The 20,811-nt window shown below is 40.1% G+C and overlaps 1 protein-coding gene across 3 annotated transcripts in view; it reads left to right on the forward strand.

Moving 5' to 3' along the window:
* Positions 1-20,811, forward strand: part of LIN28B (lin-28 homolog B) — a 102,429-nt gene that overhangs the window by 54,689 nt on the left and 26,929 nt on the right. For all 3 annotated transcript variants that reach the window (XM_048299039.1, XM_048299040.1, XM_048299041.1), the window contains one exon: positions 2,412-2,596. In XM_048299039.1, the coding sequence (XP_048154996.1) occupies positions 2,412-2,596 (185 nt within the window). The remainder of the gene's footprint in view (positions 1-2,411; positions 2,597-20,811) is intronic.

Genomic DNA, 20,811 nt, shown 5'->3' on the forward strand with positions numbered 1-20,811 from the left:
TTCTTCATTGTGACAAAGATCCCCTTATTGCTATACAGACATTTCAAAGTGGAGGGCTTGTTTGAAATAATCCTGCCTTCCTGGATGGTTTGTTTCATTGGTTTATGTACAATTACTGTCCTCCAGTTGCATTAGTAAGAACACTTGCATATTTATTTTTTCATGCCTTAAATTTTCATTTTTTAAAAAAGCCAAGCTAATGGTTCAGGGAACAGATCTTATATATTTCTTCTTTCATGCATCCCACAGCCTTCCCATGCTATTCCCCCCACCTTTTAAATAGTGCTCAACCTCTAGCCTCTAAAATCAGCGATTTGTCTTGTGTTTCACATTGTTACAACATTTGATGGGAGAGCCAAACCTACTAGAACTGCACAACTGGATAAGCAAAACCAGCCTTTGTCCTAACAAGTGGAGCCGTGTTCTTGGTTACTTTTGGCTGCTGGAAAAATTATAAGCACCTGAGCCACTCAGACCAGCATTGGTAGTGTCTTTTGCTGGGTACACTGAGAACCTGGGGTTTCAGGAAGCTGAGGCATGTATGTTTTCACATGGTTTCATTAAAATAAATATTCCAGATTATTTTATAATTTATAGTTTAGTCTATTAGTGCTGTGAAAAATAGACTTTGCAGTGGCACCCCTCTTCAGAAGAACAGGGAGAAGTTAAGTGACACAGGTCCCCCAAGGTAGCTCTGTTGCAGAACCAGGAACTGGAGCCTGTTCTCCAGTCTCACCAGGTGTGATTCAGTGCTGGGTTAGGATATCAGAATCACAGAAAAGCCTAGGTTGGAGGCTCTTCTTGATTTCATCTGCTTCAACCTCTTGCTGAAAGCAGGGCCTTGGATTAGGTTATTCAGAGCCCTGGTAAGATGAATCTTAACTATTTCTGGCAAAGGGAACTATTACTTTGGGCTTCTCTGTTTAATTCTTTTTATAGTGAGCAATTTCTCCTTGTAGCTGAAACTAGCGTGCTCTGTAGCAGCTCAGGGGGAACTGCTCTTGCTTTTGGTCCTGTTCTCTGTGTGTCCTTGTGAAGAGACCAGCTGCCCCTTTGTGTGCTATGAACTGTGTAGGTGTCAGTTCTTGTGCTCTGTTAAAACGGTGTCTTGGTGCTGCAGACCTCCCGTAAATGGTTACCGGGAGCCCGTGTCAGGGATTGCCATCTGATTTGTACATGTTCCTGGTTGCACTTGTTGGGTAACAGATGCAGTCTAGAGTCATGTGTCACTTGGACACTGGACTTTACACTGGACTGATTTGGGATGGCACCTGCAGTGAAGATTTCCTTCTTGACTCCATGGTTCAGCCAAGTGAATGCTAGAGAATGGATTAAGAATCAGTCAGGATACATTTTTTTCTCTTTCCTCTGATGAATTCATGAGCAAAGGAAGAAAATATGTGTTATAACTCTCCTGAAAAAACTCTTAAATCTGTGTAAGTTGAGGAATTTTATCACATTCTCTGTGATTCCAACTGATCTAAATTATGTACTGTGTAACTTCTAAAATAAAAGTGTACTACAACTACTTTATCTCCACCGCCCCCAAAAGCCTCCCTATCACTTAACTCAATGATCATTTTATTTAAGAGTTTGATTAATCAGATTTGTCCTGAAATGCAGATTTACAATTGTACATAATTTGTTTGGGATCGTGATGAAAATTTTCATTGTATCAGAATTAGTGGTAAGCTTCTGTTGACTTCAGCTTGTCCAAGATTTTGCTACTGCAGTGTAATGTTAAAATATTTATCAGTATTTATTTTGCTTGCCCTGATGATGAAAATTTCCTTTTCTGTGAATGAAAATAGAAACCCATACATAAATCATGCTAGGTAGATAAGATTTTTGGTGTAGTGAAGAGAAATTCAGCAGCTCACTAGGGATATTTGAATTGCCCATGTCAGCGGACTTCGTTCAGAGTGCCTTCCTCATGCCTCTCGTGCTTGCTGTATCTTTGATTCATTTTCAGAGCAGCAGACGCATATCTCAGATATAAAGAATGCAAATTATTAAAACTTTGATCATAAATTAATTCGCTCTGAAGTGAACATTTGCTCTCTTTCCAGACCTTTTCACTTCCTGAGACCTGTTAAGAATTCTTAAGGGTTTTAAGAATGGCAGCATTTCTTCTGCTTCATCTATAGCATTCATCATGGAAAAGGAAAACGTTATTTCAGTTTTGCTGATACTGAAAACAGGTTCTTGTTACGTGTTTAGCACTGAATAGGGTATTCAGTGTATCCAGTACTGTAATGTGTACTATCCTCTGCTACAGCTCATGCAGAGGACACTGTTACTCAACTTGCATGTGTTGTACAGTGGTAGATGGGGTAATTTGTCCTATTGATTATAAATGTAAATACTGTTTTTAAGGCAACGGTAACCAAGAGTATTTTTCCTATTTACAGAGCAAGCTTTTCATGGAAGGATTTAGAAGCCTAAAAGAAGGAGAACCTGTGGAATTTACTTTTAAGAAATCTTCCAAAGGCCTTGAATCAATACGGGTAACAGGCCCTGGTGGGAGCCCCTGTTTAGGAAGTGAAAGACGACCCAAAGGGAAGACAGTACAAAAAAGAAAACCAAAGGGAGATAGGTAATTACCTTACTTTTGCTATTCCCCCGTTTTTTCCTTTGCAAGTTTTTCTTCAAATTATGTTTTCAGCATTTATTTGTTTGTGAAAGGAAACCCTTCTATGGAAATTCGGCTTAGTAATTTAATTAAAGTTGTATCTATACAAGTACATCAGTCAGCCACTGATTAGTTTCACTTGAGAAGGTTTTATTAAATTAGAGGGAGCCTGCAAAGGAATATAATATTATTTTGAAGATATTGCTATTAGACTGGAGAGAGAGGTCAGTCTGAATACAGGTGAAATAATGTCATGTTTAGGTGAGAATTGTGCATGCTAAAGAGACTCACTTGCAGTGGGGTTTTAAACTGTGCATCAGTAGTTTTATATAGAAAAAAATGTAGGTGCTGCAGTAAGGGTTGAGATGTATATCATTTGGTTAAATATATTTTTACTTAGTGAAGACAGTATAAGGTGTTTCCAAAGGTTTTAATTCCTGGTGCTCTGATTGTATTAATACTTTACAAATTTCAGGTTAATTTTGACTGCTGCACTTCTCTCCGCACATGTGCACCAGTCTGACTTGAACTGCACTGTTACACTTTACTTTCCACTTCTGGTGGCTTGAAGAAATTCTGAATCTTCTTCACTACAAAGCCACCTGCATCTAGTTCACCAAGGACAGCCTTCCTGCCTGAAAGCTCATCTTTTTATTTAGGTGAATTCACCCTTTTTTCCTCATGCTGTTGCCCAGCCCAGTAGCTATAATGACTGAGGCCAAGTGGAATACATACTTTGTGAGGATCCTAGTAAGAACATCTAAACAGCCATGTTTTGCCTGCAGTATTTAATGTATGGCATGACTGAGAGGTGGTGGCTCTCTTCATTGCACATTTGGAAGCAAAGAGTAGCTTAGGAAAGATAGAGTCACCTGGAAAGGCGATGTAGCCCAGGTTTGAGAAATTTGGGATCAGAAACCTTTACTAGCTACAGATGAACTCCACTTGTCCTCAGCTCTGTTAAAAGGCCCTTTTTTGTTCCCCTTTTTTTTTTTTTAAATTTTTTTTAGTTAAGGACTGGAGACAACATGATATTTGTCCTTCTTTCGCCTTCTTTGTAAAAGCTAAAGGCCATAAACAAAATTTATTGCTGCTGTAACAGATCAGAGTCCATAACCACAACAAGGAGAGACTTTGTAAGCCAGACAAAGCTTTCTTTTTGATTGCTCTCCATATCTGGCCTTTTAGAGTCATGTTGCATGCAATGGCTGGTTTTTTGTTGGGTTTTTTTAATTATTTTTTTATTTCGCTATAGGCTTTCAGTATTATTCTTATCTAAATCATTGTTTTTTCCATGAATTGTAATAGCTAATCTGTTTAGGGCATTAGCATTACTACTATTCTTGATGTTTCATACTTGGCAGCAAATAAAGGCCACAGTCATGCTGGCATGATCCTCTTGACTTACTTGTTGCACATGTATATGAAGGAAGACAGTCCTTGCTTCAAAAACCTTGAAACTAAATGGGCAGGTTGTAAGTAGTCAGGAAAGACAATATAATGAAAGAGGCAGGGATTTGAGCAATCTATAGTGCACAGTGTAGTCAATGAAGGGGGAAGCAGGACTTTTCATCTCATCCTAAGGAAGCATCTGAAATGTTGGGGTTGAATCTTGCCTTACTGCTGTTTCTCTTCGGGGACTACACAGGGATCCTAGATCCAGTCCTGGAGATGCTTCCCTTACAAGTCTCTAAATGAAGTGAGATGAATTCTGCTTTGAATCATTTTTTTTCATAGCAGAAACATAGAAAAAATTGAACAGATATACCCTGAAAAACAGTGCGGGGGGGGTGGTCTATGAGACAGTGTACTCTCTTGTTCACTTACATTTAAAAAAAGGGAAAATTCAAAATTATTTTGAATTAATTTGAATGTGAAAATGTGGGCAAAAACATCTACCCACTTCTGTCTCAGAATTCTTACACTTAAGTCATAAGACACCAAAAAAGGCTGAAAATTGAAATGTTTGAAGTAGCATTGACATTATCACTCAGTGAAAAGCAGTGTCTTTGCTTGAAGGAAAATTAGTTTTGAATGCCTAGACAATAAAAAAGGTGCACCTCCAACGTGTAGTGAAAAGTTTCTTGATGATTGCTCTTGTAGTGTGAGAACTGCCTCCATTTATGAAAGCTAATTCCAACTTTTTCTGTTCATCTCTTTTTATGTCACCAATGTAAGAGTGTGAGAGCCCAGCTTCAGTGCATCTTTTTGTCTGGATCCCATTTGAATGGACTCTGTTACTCTAATTACTGAGAGGAGTTAGAGATAGCAAAGATGAGGGAGAAAAAAAGGGAAAAGCACCAATATGTGCAGACAGGGAGGGGAAAAAAAAGTCATGACACTGAGGTTGCCAATGTCGGTAGATTTAGTGAGGCTTCCATGATAGACTCAGGGTCCCTGTAATTTGTAGTATTGTTGCTGTGGGGACCTTGCTGTGCTAATATTTCCCCTTCAGCATTCCCGTGGGCCACGTTAGTTTTATAATATAAACGGGAATTCTTCGTAATTGTCACCAGTGGTATCAGCCACTTGGTCATTCTTTCTCAGTCAGCGTGTTGGCACATTCGTGTGTGAGGAAGGGAAACTTTGTGGTCCATGTGAAATGAAGCTGTGGCTCTGAGCAGCCTGCAGGCTTCAGGTTCTCAGACCTTACTTTAATCTATTGTAGTACATGTATGTACTTTTTCACAGTATTAAGAGAAATCCGGGCTAGAGGGGAGGTTTCTAAATGAAGCTCAGCTGGGATTTACATCTGACAGGTTCTGGGTTCAGAAGTGGTGTTTTATGGCAGAGACGCACAGTGGAGGGGCTGGTCTCTTCCTACCTAAGTAAACCAGGGGATGAATTGCAAGGAGTTGCATTATGACCAGCTGCAGCTCGCTTTGTAGGAGCTCTTAACACTTGCCAAACACAGTGTGTTTTGCTCAGTTTTGGCAGTGAGCTGTCATAAAACCATGCTATGCTGCTCTCTAGGAATGACCATGGGGATCTGATGCAGAAAAGATAAAGTACTCTGAAATCACACTTAATCAAGTATTCAGTAACTTGTAGACAAGTCTGTGATTTAGAGTAGAATAAATGAAATCAGAACCTAACCCACCATCTCAGAGTAAAGTTGAGAGGAAAAAGGGAAGAAGGCAAAAATATGACACTACTTTCTTTTTACTTTTTTTGAACAAGCACTCCCAATGTTTCTATGTCGCCTAAAATGAAACTGGGTAAAGGACCAGTTTATGAGTTGTAATTCTTTATATAGATGGGAGAATATTCTTTAGTGCAGTGTACATTTAAATAATTTGACCCACAGACTTTAGGCACAATATTAATAAAGGTGCATGATGCTCACAGGACTAGAAGCTAGAGTTATCTTTGGGACCTAGAGGTATTACCCATTATCTGTAAATATTCCTAATACGAGCTCAAAGTTGGATAATTTTTCAGCAGAATGTCTGTTATGCTGTATCTACTTAGCTTGACACTTGCTTCATGTGGAATGTTTTGGGGGAGATGGGGAGGTTGACAGCTGTTTGGGTTTGTTTTTTTGGTTGGTTTTTTTTTTTTTTTTTTTTTTGGGGGGGGTTTTTTTTTTTGGTTGTTGTTTGTTTTGAAATCTTTACACCAAAATGGAAGCAATAAAATAAAGCAAGAAGAAAGGAACAAGGAAGAAATAATTAAGAGTATAACTCCATCTCCCAGTTCTAATTTATGTCTTTTCAGTCCTTTGATACCCTCTGCTAACATCACACGTGTGGCAGGGAAACTTTCTAGCACAGGTGAGCTGTGTCAGTAAGTGGTCTAGATTTAAACATGTAATAAATAAGTGCTACATTGTGAGATTGAGGTTGACATGAAACATTTCACGGGCTTGGTTTATAGTGCAGCCCTGCAAGTAAACGGTGAGGGAGGGATTTGGGAGCTGCTTAAAATGATGGAGCTCAACGAACCATTGCCACTGGATGAATGGTGATGCTGAATTATACTGTGGGATGCAGCTGGTGAAACAGCCGTGTATATCTAGCTCAGTTGGCTAAACAGTAATGAGTACCGCAGCATGGATATAACACTTTGAAAACTTTTTTCCAATGTAGATATATATGAAGGAGGAACAATTAGGATAGAAGTGTTTCTGTGTTAAGATGTTATAAATGGTGTTCACCAGTAACTTTTGAATGTGACCAAAACAATAATTTTCAAATGAAGAAAAACATAGTTCTAAACCACTGACAGGGTAGAAATACAGCCACTTAGGGAAGGGGGGGTTGTAATTAAATGATATAATTCTCCCCTGATTAACTGTCACTTAAAACTAGTGTCTGAGTCAGACAGAAAATGGTTTTAATATCTGAAGGCATTCTGTGGATGATCTGAAGTCAGACTATATTAAGAAAACCTTAAAGGTCGTCTTTAAAAGCTCATGATGTGCACAAACAGCCACTAGGCTGGTATGATGCAGGAAGAGATGACACATGGTGGCATGCCATGGAGGACATTTGAATTCAAGTTAACAGGACCAGGAGAGCTAGTTTAGGACAGCAAAGTTACACGACACTAAGTTACTTCAAACTTGATACTATATCAATTCCATCTCTACTGACTGGATCACACTCAAGTGTATAATCTAACTTTCATAGAAAAGCCTCCTGCAGCTTGAACCAAGCAGATTCTTGTGAAGGAGATGTGAATAATGGGAGTGGTATGGGCTGGGGAGGAGAGCCCTGAGCTAGTACCAACGTGGGAGAAGCACATAAAACCCATGCTTAGCAGATGGGTGGGGAAAGCCTGTCAGTCCCTTTCCTAACAGATAGCAAGACCAGGCTGGTGGTCACCACACACAGCTACAAAGAGGATACGTCCACTTGGCCAGCCCCAGGGACCCGCTTTGGGCAGGTCCTGAACAGCACTGGGGTGAAATGGGGAGCAGACAAACCGAGTCATCCAACCAGGGAAATGGATGACAAGTTCAGGGAGTTGTAGCCTTTGGCACAAAATGGTGTCAGCATGTTACTGTCAAAGGGTGAAATTTTCCTACTCCTCTTTGATGCAGATCACATTCACAGTTCTGCCATTTTCTAAAGAGGAAACTGACACACAAGTCATGCAAAAATTGCCTGGCTCTTACACCAGTTTCTTAGAAATACAGCCTTGCAAAAGGACTATACTCAAGGGTGGTGCTTCAGCAATTAGAACATGAACACCTCCTCCCTGACTCCCTTTCACCTAGTATGAGATGGCAAGAATTTCTTCATTCCAATTTTCATTCTTGCTTTTCCCATTTGTCAAGCATAGGGCATTTTCTTGCCTGTTTGCTCTTTCCCTGCATCATAATGATTTTGTTGGGTGTTTAGTTGCTCTTTCCAGTGATGTCTGAGACAACCTTTTAAACTTAAAATGGAAAGACAGCCATTGTTTTGTTCTCTTATGTGAAAACTGCCATCTGAAATGAGGTCCCTCTGGCTTACTATCATCTTTCCAACAAGGGAATGTATTTAAGGAGGGCCTGTAAAAAATAGGGAGGTACAGAGGTACAGTATAGCTTTCCATTTCTGGCAGTAGTGGTTTCATCATTCCTTCAGTATCGACAACTAATCTGTAAAAGACAATTTGATGAAGTGTTAAGTACCTGAATTTGCTGGATGCAGCTTCCTTTTGGATCCTCAAGCAAAGCTTGATATTATTTGTGCAGAGTTTTATAGAGTTAACAATTTGCACGTTTAGACAATAGGCTGGAATGGGGATAAATGCCACTCCAAGATATGCTTCCGTACATAATTTTAGGATTGATATTTGCTGACTGTGCCATAATAAGCCACTAAACTGGTATGAACTGCTGGTAACAGGAACAGCAGAATGCTGGATTAAAAAAACCAAACCAAAACAAAAAAACCCTGAGAGCTTTGCAATACTCCAGTACTTTAGGAAGGTTATATCTTTGCAGAACTACAAACATGAGGGACAAAGTTTTTCATCCTTGCTCTTTTCCTCAGGCTGACAACTCTTTGGAAGTTTTAGCAACATTTTGTGTTTTTCCAGAAGTGAGATAAAACCAGAAAACCAGAGGGCCTTGTTGGTAGGGTTAAAAAAGTAGGTAACTTAAAAATAGCTGCCACTTGGTGCTATGGATTGGAGGCTTGAAAGCTGGCTTGGAGATGGATCTCTAGGGCAGGAGGTTAATCTTTGCTCGTCTTTGTGCAGACCCATCCAAGTCTTAAGTCAGAAGCCTCTGAAAAGTGTTACTGCATATATTCATTAGACTGCCCTTGTTAAAATCTACATCATCCATCTGTGTTTAAAGGGAGCTCAGCAGCCACAGCCCTCCTACATAACAAACACACAATGTGCTTCCAGGACGTGGTCGGTCCAGTCTGATAAGAACAGAGTCAGATCTCCAAGAATAAGTATTTTTGGCATGGAAAAAAGAAAAGAAAGTGGCTTAAGGGAGAATAGAGAAAACAACTGCCACTGCCTGTTGTGTATAGCTCCCAATTTCTATGGACCACACACTGTGTGTCATGATTTCTCTGGCACAGGGTGTAGCTAAACCAGTCTTCCTGAAATGCCTGGTGTAGAACTATGGGGAGATGTTCCAAAGTGAGAGCAGAAGCAGGAAAACCTCACCTCTTGGAAGACAGCAAGCCACAGCTAGGCTAGCTTCTACCCCCTAGATCTAGCAACAGCACTGGGAGCTGCCTTTCTCTAAAGATACTGGATTTCTCTTTCATAGTTGTGTAGCTCAGTCAGAAGCCAGGATGCAGAGCTGAAAGATCAGTGCTTGCATGTTGGAGCAAAGCGTAGAAATGGTTACAGTCATGCGTAACAGCATGTGTAACATTTGAATAAAAGGTTTTGTCTTTCAGAAGACATGGAAGAAATCCCATTCAAAATTTTAAATGGAGAGAACGTGGTTAGATTTGCAAAGCCAAGTGCCCATAGTTAGATGCAGGCCTCAAAGCTTAATTTGACCCAAGGTCAGTTAGGTATTTTGGGGTACCCTGGCACACTGTAATGTGCTATGTGGTTATACAAGCAATTCCTCATTCATTTGAAAGGCCATTTTCTGGTTTCAGACAATTTAACTACCAAATTCATCACAAGGCCACTTAAAGTAAGGTCTCTTTTCAGATGCTCCATTGCTGGTGAACTTGCATGACCATGCAGTGTTTCAGCCTGCTCACTGAGGTGCAGGCAGGAATTGGGTTTTGCACTTAGGCCTACAAATCATCAAAACATGCAAAAATATGTGCTGCCTTTTCCATCTTCTGGTGGGGCTTTTCATGTACTTCAAGTAAATGCAAATATCTGTGCCAAGGGAAGAGCTTGGAACCTGGTAGCCATGATACCACTAAGTAATATCCAAGCATGATTTGCATCATTGCAAGCTTGTATTTAGAAAAGAGTAGAGCCTGGAAAAAGTTTTTTGGTATTTGTTTGTATGCATGTACAATTAAGAGGAGAGAGGCCCCGAATTTTTCATAGTGTCTATAATAAGAAATCCAAATTTGATGCTAAAGTAAGGAGATTCAATTCTGAAAATGTACCAGGAACAGATGAAGTGAGTAGGAAGGTGTCGTTTTTATGCAGCCTCATGTAGAGTAAAGCTGTCCCCGCACAGCAGATGGGTTTCTTAAGTACATGCACTGTTTTTGGAATGCACAATATTTTTCTTTAATTGGATGTCTTCTCTAGGCCTCATGTTTTCTGACTCTTCCACTCTTTTGTCAAGGGGTGAGCTCTCTCTCACAGTAAACTCTCAGCATATATTCAGGCCTCTGCCTGCACTGATATACCTAATGATCCCACTGCATTCTTACCTGAACTAATGATCACACATACCAGGAGGAATTTAGAAGCACAAACGAATTGAGAACTTTGCTCAATTTAACAGACATTATGCATAAATCCAATAGAGTATATGTTAAAAGTATTTCAGTAAATAATTTTCAAAAAATCATTCTGTTGCTAAAAAGTCTTCCTAATATAACTGTCATCTTCTTTAATTCAAATTTGTTTCTCAGTGTTTAATTTCTTACTACTATACTATTTTCAAGTAGACAAAAATAAACAAAAAAGTGCACACATTTTCAGGAGCCAACTCAGTAAATACTTAATCTTGTGCTTTGAAAATAGCAGGGAACAGAGTATTAAGTTGATACTGATCCTGACTACAGACTGTGCTGCTTTCTGCTCATGTGACGTGCTATAGCTATCAATGAACTGGGAACAGACCTGCTCACAGGATAAACTACCTTTTTAAAAGGTGCACACTGTTTGTGCTGTATTTTATGACAAAAATATTCAGTGTAATTAAATAATTAAACCCCACATCTTTTATTTTAGGAAAACAATTGCATTTCCTTGCTTTTTTTTTTATATATTTCATTCCAGCATCACCTAGCAAACATACTCAAAACATGTAATAAATATACAGCACTGAGGACAGATTATAATGGTGATTCCAGATGATGGAAAAAACTGTCATATAGTTTGGCCTGTTGAAAAAGATACCAAAAACTTGAAAGCTGGAGAAAAATGAATTATAGCATATCTGCTAAATCAGATATCCCTGAAACATTGCCTTGATTTACCACTGTGGATGAATCTGAAGCTCTTTAGAAGGAATAAAAGTTCTGGAGCCCTTTAACTTCAAATTAATAAAGTCTGTGCAGTAATGTAATTCCAAATTGCTACAGCTGTTTCTTTTATTAGCTGTGGCTTCATGTTTCTGTCCTTGACACTTAAAGATCAAACCTACTTAAATATGAATAATTTAAAATGTGAATTTTCTTCAATATCTTATTTTGCCAAGAAGCTCAGCAGCTCATTATATAAGAGGAATGTGTCACGGAGGTAGTCATCTCCATAGTGGTGGTGCAGGCACGATGCTGCTCTTCCCACTGTGCATCCCCCACCCCCAAAAGTGCACCCCTGCAATGTGCTATAGCATTTATCCAGCAGGTAATGAGACACAGGCTATGTCCTGAAAGAAGTCATGAGTCTATAAGGGCATATTTAAACAAGGAAAGAGAGGTTTATTTCAGGAAAAACATAGCGGTTGAAGCCACCCCTGCTCGGCAATCCAGAAGTAGCAGGACTGAGTGGGACTTTGCAGTTGCTTCTTCTGGTTATGACAAGCTGTTCAGTGAAGAGACAGTTCAAATAGAAATGCTCCTGTAGTGTCTGTGATCCATCAGGCAGGTTCACAGGAAGATATTTCAAGGATAAAAGGTAGGGCGAAGATTAGGAAGAAGCAGGAATAGGAAAACAAACACAGGGAAGATGAGGAATGAGGGGGATGAGAAAGGACTTAGGGAAGGGAGCAAAAAAATAGTGGCAATATGAGAAGTCAGATCTTTTCCAGGCTCCAAATGGTTACCTCAATGCTGGTAGTTCCGCCACTCTTCAGGAACTGCAGAAAAACCTGAATCTCCCCACAAGCACAATCAGGGATTCAACTGAATTTTCCTCCATTTTGAAAGATTGCTGCAAGTTAAGAGCTAAAGCACAGGATGCTGAAGCACAGGTGGTATGTGAGCTCCTGCTCTGCAACCTACTATGGTGATTCCAGTGGATCTGGAACTTTCTGCAGTATTCTTCTTACTGTGTGTTCCTCATTTACCAGGTGACAAACGTAACACATCTGGAGTTTGTTTTGCAGAACCACCAAATGCAGCCCTCACAGTTGCTCAGTTTGAGCTTTGCCTTAAATGCATCAGGTGCTATAAAATAGTAAGTGTTCCATGGGCACCGGTATTTCACATTGGGCACTTAGATAATGCTCCTCTGGAAAATTATTTTGGCTTTTTTCTTGTGCTTCAGAATCCTGCGCATTTCTCTGAGACCAGTTAAACCACAGTTTTGGAGAGACATTGCAAAGTAATTAATATTTGTAATGCATGCAAAGATCTTCGTGAGAGCCCCCAAACCAATATTTTTTGTGCTCGAGATTTAGCTGGATTTAGTGGTGAGTTCCAAGAGTTGAATTGAGTAGGCTAAGGAAGAAGAATACAATAATCTGTATTTCATGCAGCAAATGAGAAAAGGCCATATAGGAGAACTCACATGTGGGTTCACAGGCTGTTACTGCAGTGTAAATTGTTTCCATCTCCTTTGAATACTGAATTGGTAGATAATGGGATTTGTAGAAATTAGCCTGCACACTCCTCTCATAGGGGATTTGCACTAGTTTCTGTTTGCACGGTAGGACAAGGATGAAGGGACTTTCAGGGAAGAAATGGAACACTGCTCAAGAGAGAGCAGAGGTAACTCTGGCCAAGCTGGAGGAACAGCGAGCTGAGCTTGGCGTAATTGATTGGGAAGAGGGAGCTGGGTTTGCCCAGTAACAGTGGAATGGTTAAGGAGGAAAAGAGTTGTGAAAGTTCACTGTGAAATATGGGAGTGAGCTAAACAATTTCTTTTCTTTGATCTCCATTCATTTATAATCTTATTGGTGTTGAGTCTCCTGGTACTAGAGCTTTTACAATGAATAGCTGAAAGTACAAAACTTGATTTAAATTTTACTGGTCTTGTGTTAAATGGCTGTCTCTACTCTAGAAGTCACTTGGAGTTTTACCCTTTTAGCTCTTGGACAATTTAAATGCTAAATTTTTTATTTACTTTAGACAGCTCTGCAAACTACAGACTGCTCAATTAATGTTGCAACAGCCTTTGAATCAAACTTTAACTAGAACGCTTTGATTTTTTAAATGATAAATGAAATATAAAAAGCTGAAATAGTTTAGTGTTTCAAATTCAATTTCTGATTTGCTAGTGTTTAAAATCAGTGTCTCTCCCTTTGTGCTAAACTAATACTGTAAAACAAAACAATAGTGTGTGTCAGTGTGTGTCTGCATGAGATGAGTTGTACTACAGAATTATGCAGTGTTACCTCTTCTATCAATGAGAAGGCACCATCAATAGTTGCAATAGGATTAGAAGTTGTATGTAGCTCAGATGCAAGCCTATTAATTTGCCTTTTTAAGGGTTTTATTTTATTTGCATTCTTTTTCCCTAGTTTTATAAATCACTTCTTTCGAGTAAGGAAATGAAAAATCTTTACTTTCCTGTTTATCAGACTAATTTTTTCAAGTTCTTGTGTTTTGATAATTTTTTTTTGAGGAATCATGGTTAGCTGGTCAAATAATTGTTAGAAATACGTGCCTACACCTCCTTTTAATAATTACTTAAAATGTGTTAAGCACTTTAGTTTTCTGAGTCAAAAAATAATCCTCAGAGTGGATTTAATTTACTTGGTAAATAATTCAATGTGATCTCATGTTATTAAATGTGGGAATATCATTACTTCACTAGTGAGAGATTCTAGAATTTTTGTCCCTATGTACCTTGTGTAAAATACAAATTTTACTTGGATCCCAGAAATAATTTTATAAAATGGTTCTATCCTGTTATCTCTGTATTTCTAACTCCCTGGACCCTCCTGAAGTTATCTTTCTCCTTTACAATTTTATACATTTCACTTATACATAGAAAAGAAACATCTGGCATTTTTTTTAATGAGAGCTGTATGCTCATTGACCAAACAAGCAGCAAGGAATCTGTTGTATGGTTGATTATTGCAAGAAAATGAGGTAGTAGTCTCACTAATAATCAGTAAAATTTGTATAAACTGGTGCTGTTTCATTTTCTGAGTCAGCTAATCTCATACTTTCACCCTTACAAGAAAACAAATTGTGTTCAAAAATGCCTGGTGGGGAAAAATGGTACCTTCAAATGCAGAGATTAGAAACATTTAAAACACACATATCTGTGGTTAAAGATGCCGACTCTTAATTCGCCCCTGTCTAGAGCTTTCCTTTTTTATCTTTGAAGTTTAGTCATTATTCCATGTCTATGCCATTGGTTTATTTTCATATCCTACAGAAATTAATTCAGACTGTTTAGATCCAATCTTTTTAGAATATTTATGAATGCAACTTACCAACAAGTTTACATTTTATGCAGCCTGTGGAGTTGGATTTTGGAATTTGCTTTTTTAGTAGTTCTTTTGTGGAAGAGAAATCTTTCAGGCATGAATTGATAGTCCAGATCTTTTGAGGTCTGTCTGTGCTAACCTATGACCTCTGTTCTTAGGAGGTCAACATCTGAGGGCAGGAGATTAAGGCAGTTAAAAGATTGGAATGGGAACTGGAATGGAAAAATTAGCCAGCACATTTTGGGTGGAAAACATCAAAGTCATCAAACAATTTGCTTATTTTAAACTCAGTTTAAGGGTAACAAGCTAATTGTACTGTGTTTGTTGACGCAAGCAACTTATATTATTAGAGAACATTAACACTGAAGAATTTTTTTTTTAATTGGAGAAATGCCTCTTTAGTATAAATGCATTATGTATTTTGTATACTAAATGCTTTTGTGTAACATTTTTAGATAATAATTCAGGATCTGCTCATACAGTCTGTGTGCCTTTAATTAGCTCTATTGCTTACAAACAGCAACAGTAAGTGTTGTGGAACCTGAAACTTGATTGTAGTCTGCTGAAGACCCCTTGCTGTCTTTGGAGAATACAGGTGCTCTCAGTACAAGGGAAAAATTATTCTCATATGAAAATTTTCTAATGCTGATGCTTAAAATTATTTGTAAGCATCTCTCCTTGTTTCAGTTTTTGAAACGTGAACTCCTTTCCAATACAAATTTGTGACCAAGAAATGTTCTTTTATAGATTATAAATTGACTTACAAGAAAAGACACCATTGTCTCTTTGTTCTTGTCTGACATAGTTCAAAATTCATTAGTGTGTGTTTCTGGAAGAGTGACAACTTCATCTTTCATCTGTGCATTGATTTCAAAAATGTTATTATCTAGAAGAAGACACCTTCCCACATCTGAACAATTATGCAAGTTCGAGGATTTGTGTAAGCAATCACATTTTTGTCTTGCTTGTTCAAAGTGCAAATGAAAGTGGTGTCAGTATCATAGGCAAAAGCCAGACTAGTGTTTCAGCATGCAAACCCACCTAGCAGGAAAGAAAACAAAAGTTACGGGTACCTCTCAGCCCAGGCTCTGGCTAACAGCGTATGGTACTTCTCCTATAGGTATGGCTGCTAATTAAACTAAAGTACTACAGTACAGCTAAGCTCAAGCAGATAGCCGTCTATAAACCTCAGTGTAACCTCCACGTTTTTGTTGTTCTTTGGATAGTGAAGGATATGACATTTAAACCCCTTTGCAAGCTTATAACTTTACAAACTATTCCTCTAAACATTAAAACCTTCTTTTTGCAACTTTTAGCCCTGATTTGCATCTGAGAGGAAGTTGAACAAAATTATCACCATATTTTCTTGTTCTTTCATGGAAGGAAAAGAAGGGAAAGCAGGAGGAGCTGTTGTGGACTGCAGCAGCCCATGGACTGTTCCCAGGGATGCAGGCACTGCTTTGTTTCCTTTCTGCCGTTTCACTGGGTTGGCTGGAGAAGCTCTGCCAGCTGCAGGGATGGCCACGGCTGGCTGTGCTCCATGATCCCGGGTGCATTGCCGTCACTGGATGTTTCCTGCATCCTCGCTGGTGCTGGCACAACTGGCTGTGGCCTGCATCCTTAGGAGTGCCACAGACACTGGGAAACAGAGAGCATTTGAAGGGGCAGAACCAACCCTGAAGGTTATTGTATCTTGGAGATCTGTTCCCTGTTTGAATTCTTGGGATAAAATGGAGTAGCTTCTGATCAGCCATTTTGGGATTCTTGCTTGTCAGCACTCTCTGTGGTTAAATAATCTGTTGCAGTGGGGATCCTGCAACACGCATATATCAAACCAGGAGTCCCGTGGAAAGGAAATATATATGGACAGACAGATTCTTGATAGCTGTTTCAGAGATGTTTATTTCTCCAGCCGCATGGCCGGAGCTCTGCCGAGGAACTGTCCCAGTCACGGGACCAAGGGTCCTTCTGCCCGCGCAGGGAACACAAACCAACCAATGGGAAGGAGGCTGAGCAGGGACAGGGTAGCCCCGTGTCTGTGCCCTCAGGGCCCCTCTCCCAGGGCTACACGGCGGGGGAGGGACCCCAACACCTCACCCGTTTTATTTTAATAAAAGGAGAATGAAAACAACTGGATAAACATAACAAGAACAGATTCAAAACAAAACAAGCCACCCTCCTGAGTCTTTAAATGTCCAAACAGATTCTCTGGAACATCTTAGGGCTGACAGAAGGGAGACAGAAGTCTCTGAGCATGCTTTGTGGGGAAACTGAGGCAGGAGAGGGTTTAACTTCTTCCCTCCCCCTTTTCATCCCCCACTCGGCATTGGAAAGGGATTTTTGGGGAAACAATTGGCAAAAGCATGGTTTTGCGAGGGAAACCATGGGTGAAAAAACGGATGGGGAATACACTGGGGGTAATAGGACATAGGGTAAAAGGGAAAGGTGGGATTAGGAAAGGGAAACTGTAGGGGGGGCTTACAATGGAGATATTGTCTAACATGACTACGATTTTTTGCATATATACTGCCTTTTACAGAAACACCATCAGGCCCAGTGACCTGCGATGCTTGTAACCCTTTTCTCCCTAGTACAATATTAAATTCCACCACCTCTCCATCTCCCAAGCTTGGGATGCATTTTTCAGGGTTATTCTTTTTAATAGCAGTTCTATGCACGAATATGTCTTGCTGGTTGTCACACCTTGTTATAAAACCATAATTTTGCTTAACATTATACCATTTTACTATCCCTAAGGTCTTAGTTGCTATGATCTTTTCCTTTTTCCGAGTGGCTGCTGTTTTCTGTCTCGCTGCGTCTTTGCTGTCTCTTTCGGTCGCTCCCGTGTTGGAATTGTCGGGGCTGCTGGTGCCTGCGCGCTCTTCCCGGGGTCGCGTTCGGGGCTGCGCGGGCCGGGCCGGGCCACGCCGCTCAGTTCTCCGTGCGTCGCCTCCTCTGGTCGCAGCTTCGCTGCCGCTGCCGGGCGCTGCACCCACGTCTCGGCCGGGTCCCCGGGCGATGACTCCCCCGCGCCCCGCTCCAGCGCGCGTCTCGGCTGGGCGCGGCTCCGCTCCACCGCCATCGCCGCCAGCCGCCGCCCGCGCGCCGCCCCTCTCGGTCGGGCGTTCCCGGGGCTCGCTCCACCACGCACTGCACAGGACCGGGCGGGCACTGCCGGGTCCCGCCGCTCCCCGCTCCGCCACCGACACTGCGGCTCGCGTGGCTCCGCCTGCACGCGGGAACTGCCTCGCTGCTGCTCTCAGAGCACTCGGTGCACGTGGCCTGGGCCGCACGGTCCCTGCGCCACGCTTCCCTTCACCAGGACACAGCTGACATTGCTCAACAGTCTCAGTAACTAAATAATATTCACGAAAATATTCTTCCATCGGCATATATTTTGACTCCAATATTAACTGTGTCCAAACGGTTTTCCAAAAGCCCTTGGTAAGAATTAAATCCCAAGAAACATAGAAAAAGTTCTTAAACAACCATGCCAGGAAGTGTTTCAGTTCTTTTTGAGCTTGAATCAAGCTAAAATTTACAAATCGTTGTTCAAGAATCATTTTAAGTTTAAGATAAATGTCCATATGCGGCTCTGAGAGCCAAGAGTCTTCCCACGGTTCCTCCATAGTTTAGATATGGAATAGCAAAGCAAAACCAAGAAGAGGAATCCAAAGTTTCCAGGGTTTACTCACACAAATCAGTCGCTTAGGGATCGGGGATCGTTCTGCTCACAGATCTCCACCATTTGTTGCAGTGGGGATCCTGCAACACGCATATATCAAACCAGGAGTCCCGTGGAAAGGAAATATATATGGACAGACAGATTCTTGATAGCTGTTTCAGAGATGTTTATTTCTCCAGCCGCATGGCCGGAGCTCTGCCGAGGAACTGTCCCAGTCACGGGACCAAGGGTCCTTCTGCCCGCGCAGGGAACACAAACCAACCAATGGGAAGGAGGCTGAGCAGGGACAGGGTAGCCCCGTGTCTGTGCCCTCAGGGCCCCTCTCCCAGGGCTACACGGCGGGGGAGGGACCCCAACAATAATCGCTGGTTGGAGAGCTAATTCTGTTTACAGACCAGTTTTGGTTACCCACTTGTGAGAACTTGTGAATCCTTGTGAAGGAACAGAGGATGTGTTAATTAATAAAGAAAAAATGTTAACTACAAAGATAGTGTGCCTGACATGACTTAAGATAACTTTCTTGTTTGCCTGAGCCATTTCTATACCTTCCTTCTGTTCTGTATGAGTAACAGTAAACTCTTCAACGCAATCCTTCTTAGTCCATATAATACTTAAAATCACTGTAGTTTTTAACCACGATAGTAATTGTGGTTCTTGGCTATTTGAATATAAGAGAGCAGTGATAACTATACATTTTTTAATCTGGAAGACCTGTTCCCCAGGATTTTTGCTGGATGTGTGTATCCTCTTGTTTGATGATTGTTGATTTTTGATTATTTAAGCACCCTGTCCACAAGCACACTTTTCTTAATGTCTTTTGCCCACCCTTTAAAAGTAGTCAGTAGATACCTGAGATCTGCAGATCGAAAACCACTCTAGTGGACACTCTCAGGGTGCTGGAGGTTTTTCATCCCTTAGTTATTGAGGCATTAGTTCTAAATGTGCTAACAACTGCCTCCAAGTTTTATGTGCAATAGCTTGCGGGAAAGAGTAGACTGCTTGCCAAGTTTGTGGAAAGGTAATTCAAAACTCAGAGAAATTATAATGCAATTTTTTAATTACTTAGAAATTAATTTGACCTACTTATGATGAAATCCTGCTTTGTTTTTGCTTGGTCTTTGTGAGAAACAGCTAGAGAATATATCCTCAGTTGCCTCACATGTTCTTTTCACAACAAAAAAATGCTGTAGAGATAGACAAAACTGTTTAGAATTACTGGAAATAGTATTTTTCAGGCTTATGTGTTTGTGAAGGTTGAAATTTCTGGCAGTGCAGCTGCACCAGATTCCTGACTGCAGACCCCAGTGCTCTTGGAATCAGTGTCTCCAAATGGACTCTGTAATTTGCCTCAGCTGAGTCACTTCCTTACCATGAACTGCCATAAAGAGATTATTACTTCTGCTTTGCTTTCTAGGCTTTAGCCTGCACTGCCCCCCTCCTTTTCAAAATAAGAACTCATCAGAAAACACCTTTTGTACAAATGCAGTCGAGTTCAGAGGATTTCAGAAAACTGGATTATTGGTGGCCTTTTTTTTTTAAGGGACTATTGAGGTTTGTGTTCCTCATCTGTTTGTAGCTGCTAATTTGAATGAGAAGCCAGCAGAAAAAAGCTCGTTGGTTTTGTTTCCAAGTAGTGGTTGTTTCCAACTGCCAGAAGAACATGAATGTCTATGAGATACTTCACGTGATAGCTATCCATAAAATCTTTAGAAGTATATGGTAATAAATCTAAGCTGTTATATATAAGTTTTCTTCATGACCCACATTTCTTGCTTAATCCTTGCATAAAACATGAATGAGACAAACCTGAAAGCTTTTGAATTTGTCAGAATAGTAAGTCTTTACACCAGTGCAATGTTAAGATGCATTTTATAGAAGATTGACTTTAATTGTCAAGAGGAAAAAAAAATATTAAATCTGTTGTACACACATATTCTATATGCCATAGGTTTATGAAAAGTTGCTTCAGTTGTACTGAAGAAAGTGGGTGCCAAAAGAAAGAAGACTTAACAAGTTATAAGATATTAGACAAAATGAAGCTATAATAATGTAGCTGTGTTAGCTTGCTCTCATTAGGCCAGGTAACAACAGGAGTAACAATATCACATGCCCTTTTATCATCTCTGGTCTTGCCTATGTAAAAAGATCAATTGAGAGTTTCCAAAAACCTGCAAAAAATTTTTGAATTACAGATTCTGGTTGAGACTGTAAGTGAAAAACTATATGAAGGTGGTATTAGAACTGGAAATTAATTGTGATGCTGTATGCACACTAATCACTGTACTGAAACATCCAGCTGCAATAATGAGATGCTGTGTTACGAACAGGATTCCACCATGTTCCCTTTCTGTGGGAGCAGGTGGTAAATTTGCTTAAGCTTGCATATTTTCTTACATTGTAGAGTACTACAGTTTTTGTGTGGTATGTAGATCCATTTTTGTTTAGCTTGGAAATGTTTTCTTCAAGCAGATTCTCATTTAGTCAAAGAAAAAAAAGGAGATTTCACAAAGACAGGTCTAGTACTATTATTATTATTAATTAAAAATTAAAACAAATCTGATTCTTAAA

This window comes from Corvus hawaiiensis, chromosome 3, assembly GCF_020740725.1.
Source record: "Corvus hawaiiensis isolate bCorHaw1 chromosome 3, bCorHaw1.pri.cur, whole genome shotgun sequence".
Lineage (NCBI taxonomy): Eukaryota > Metazoa > Chordata > Aves > Passeriformes > Corvidae > Corvus > Corvus hawaiiensis.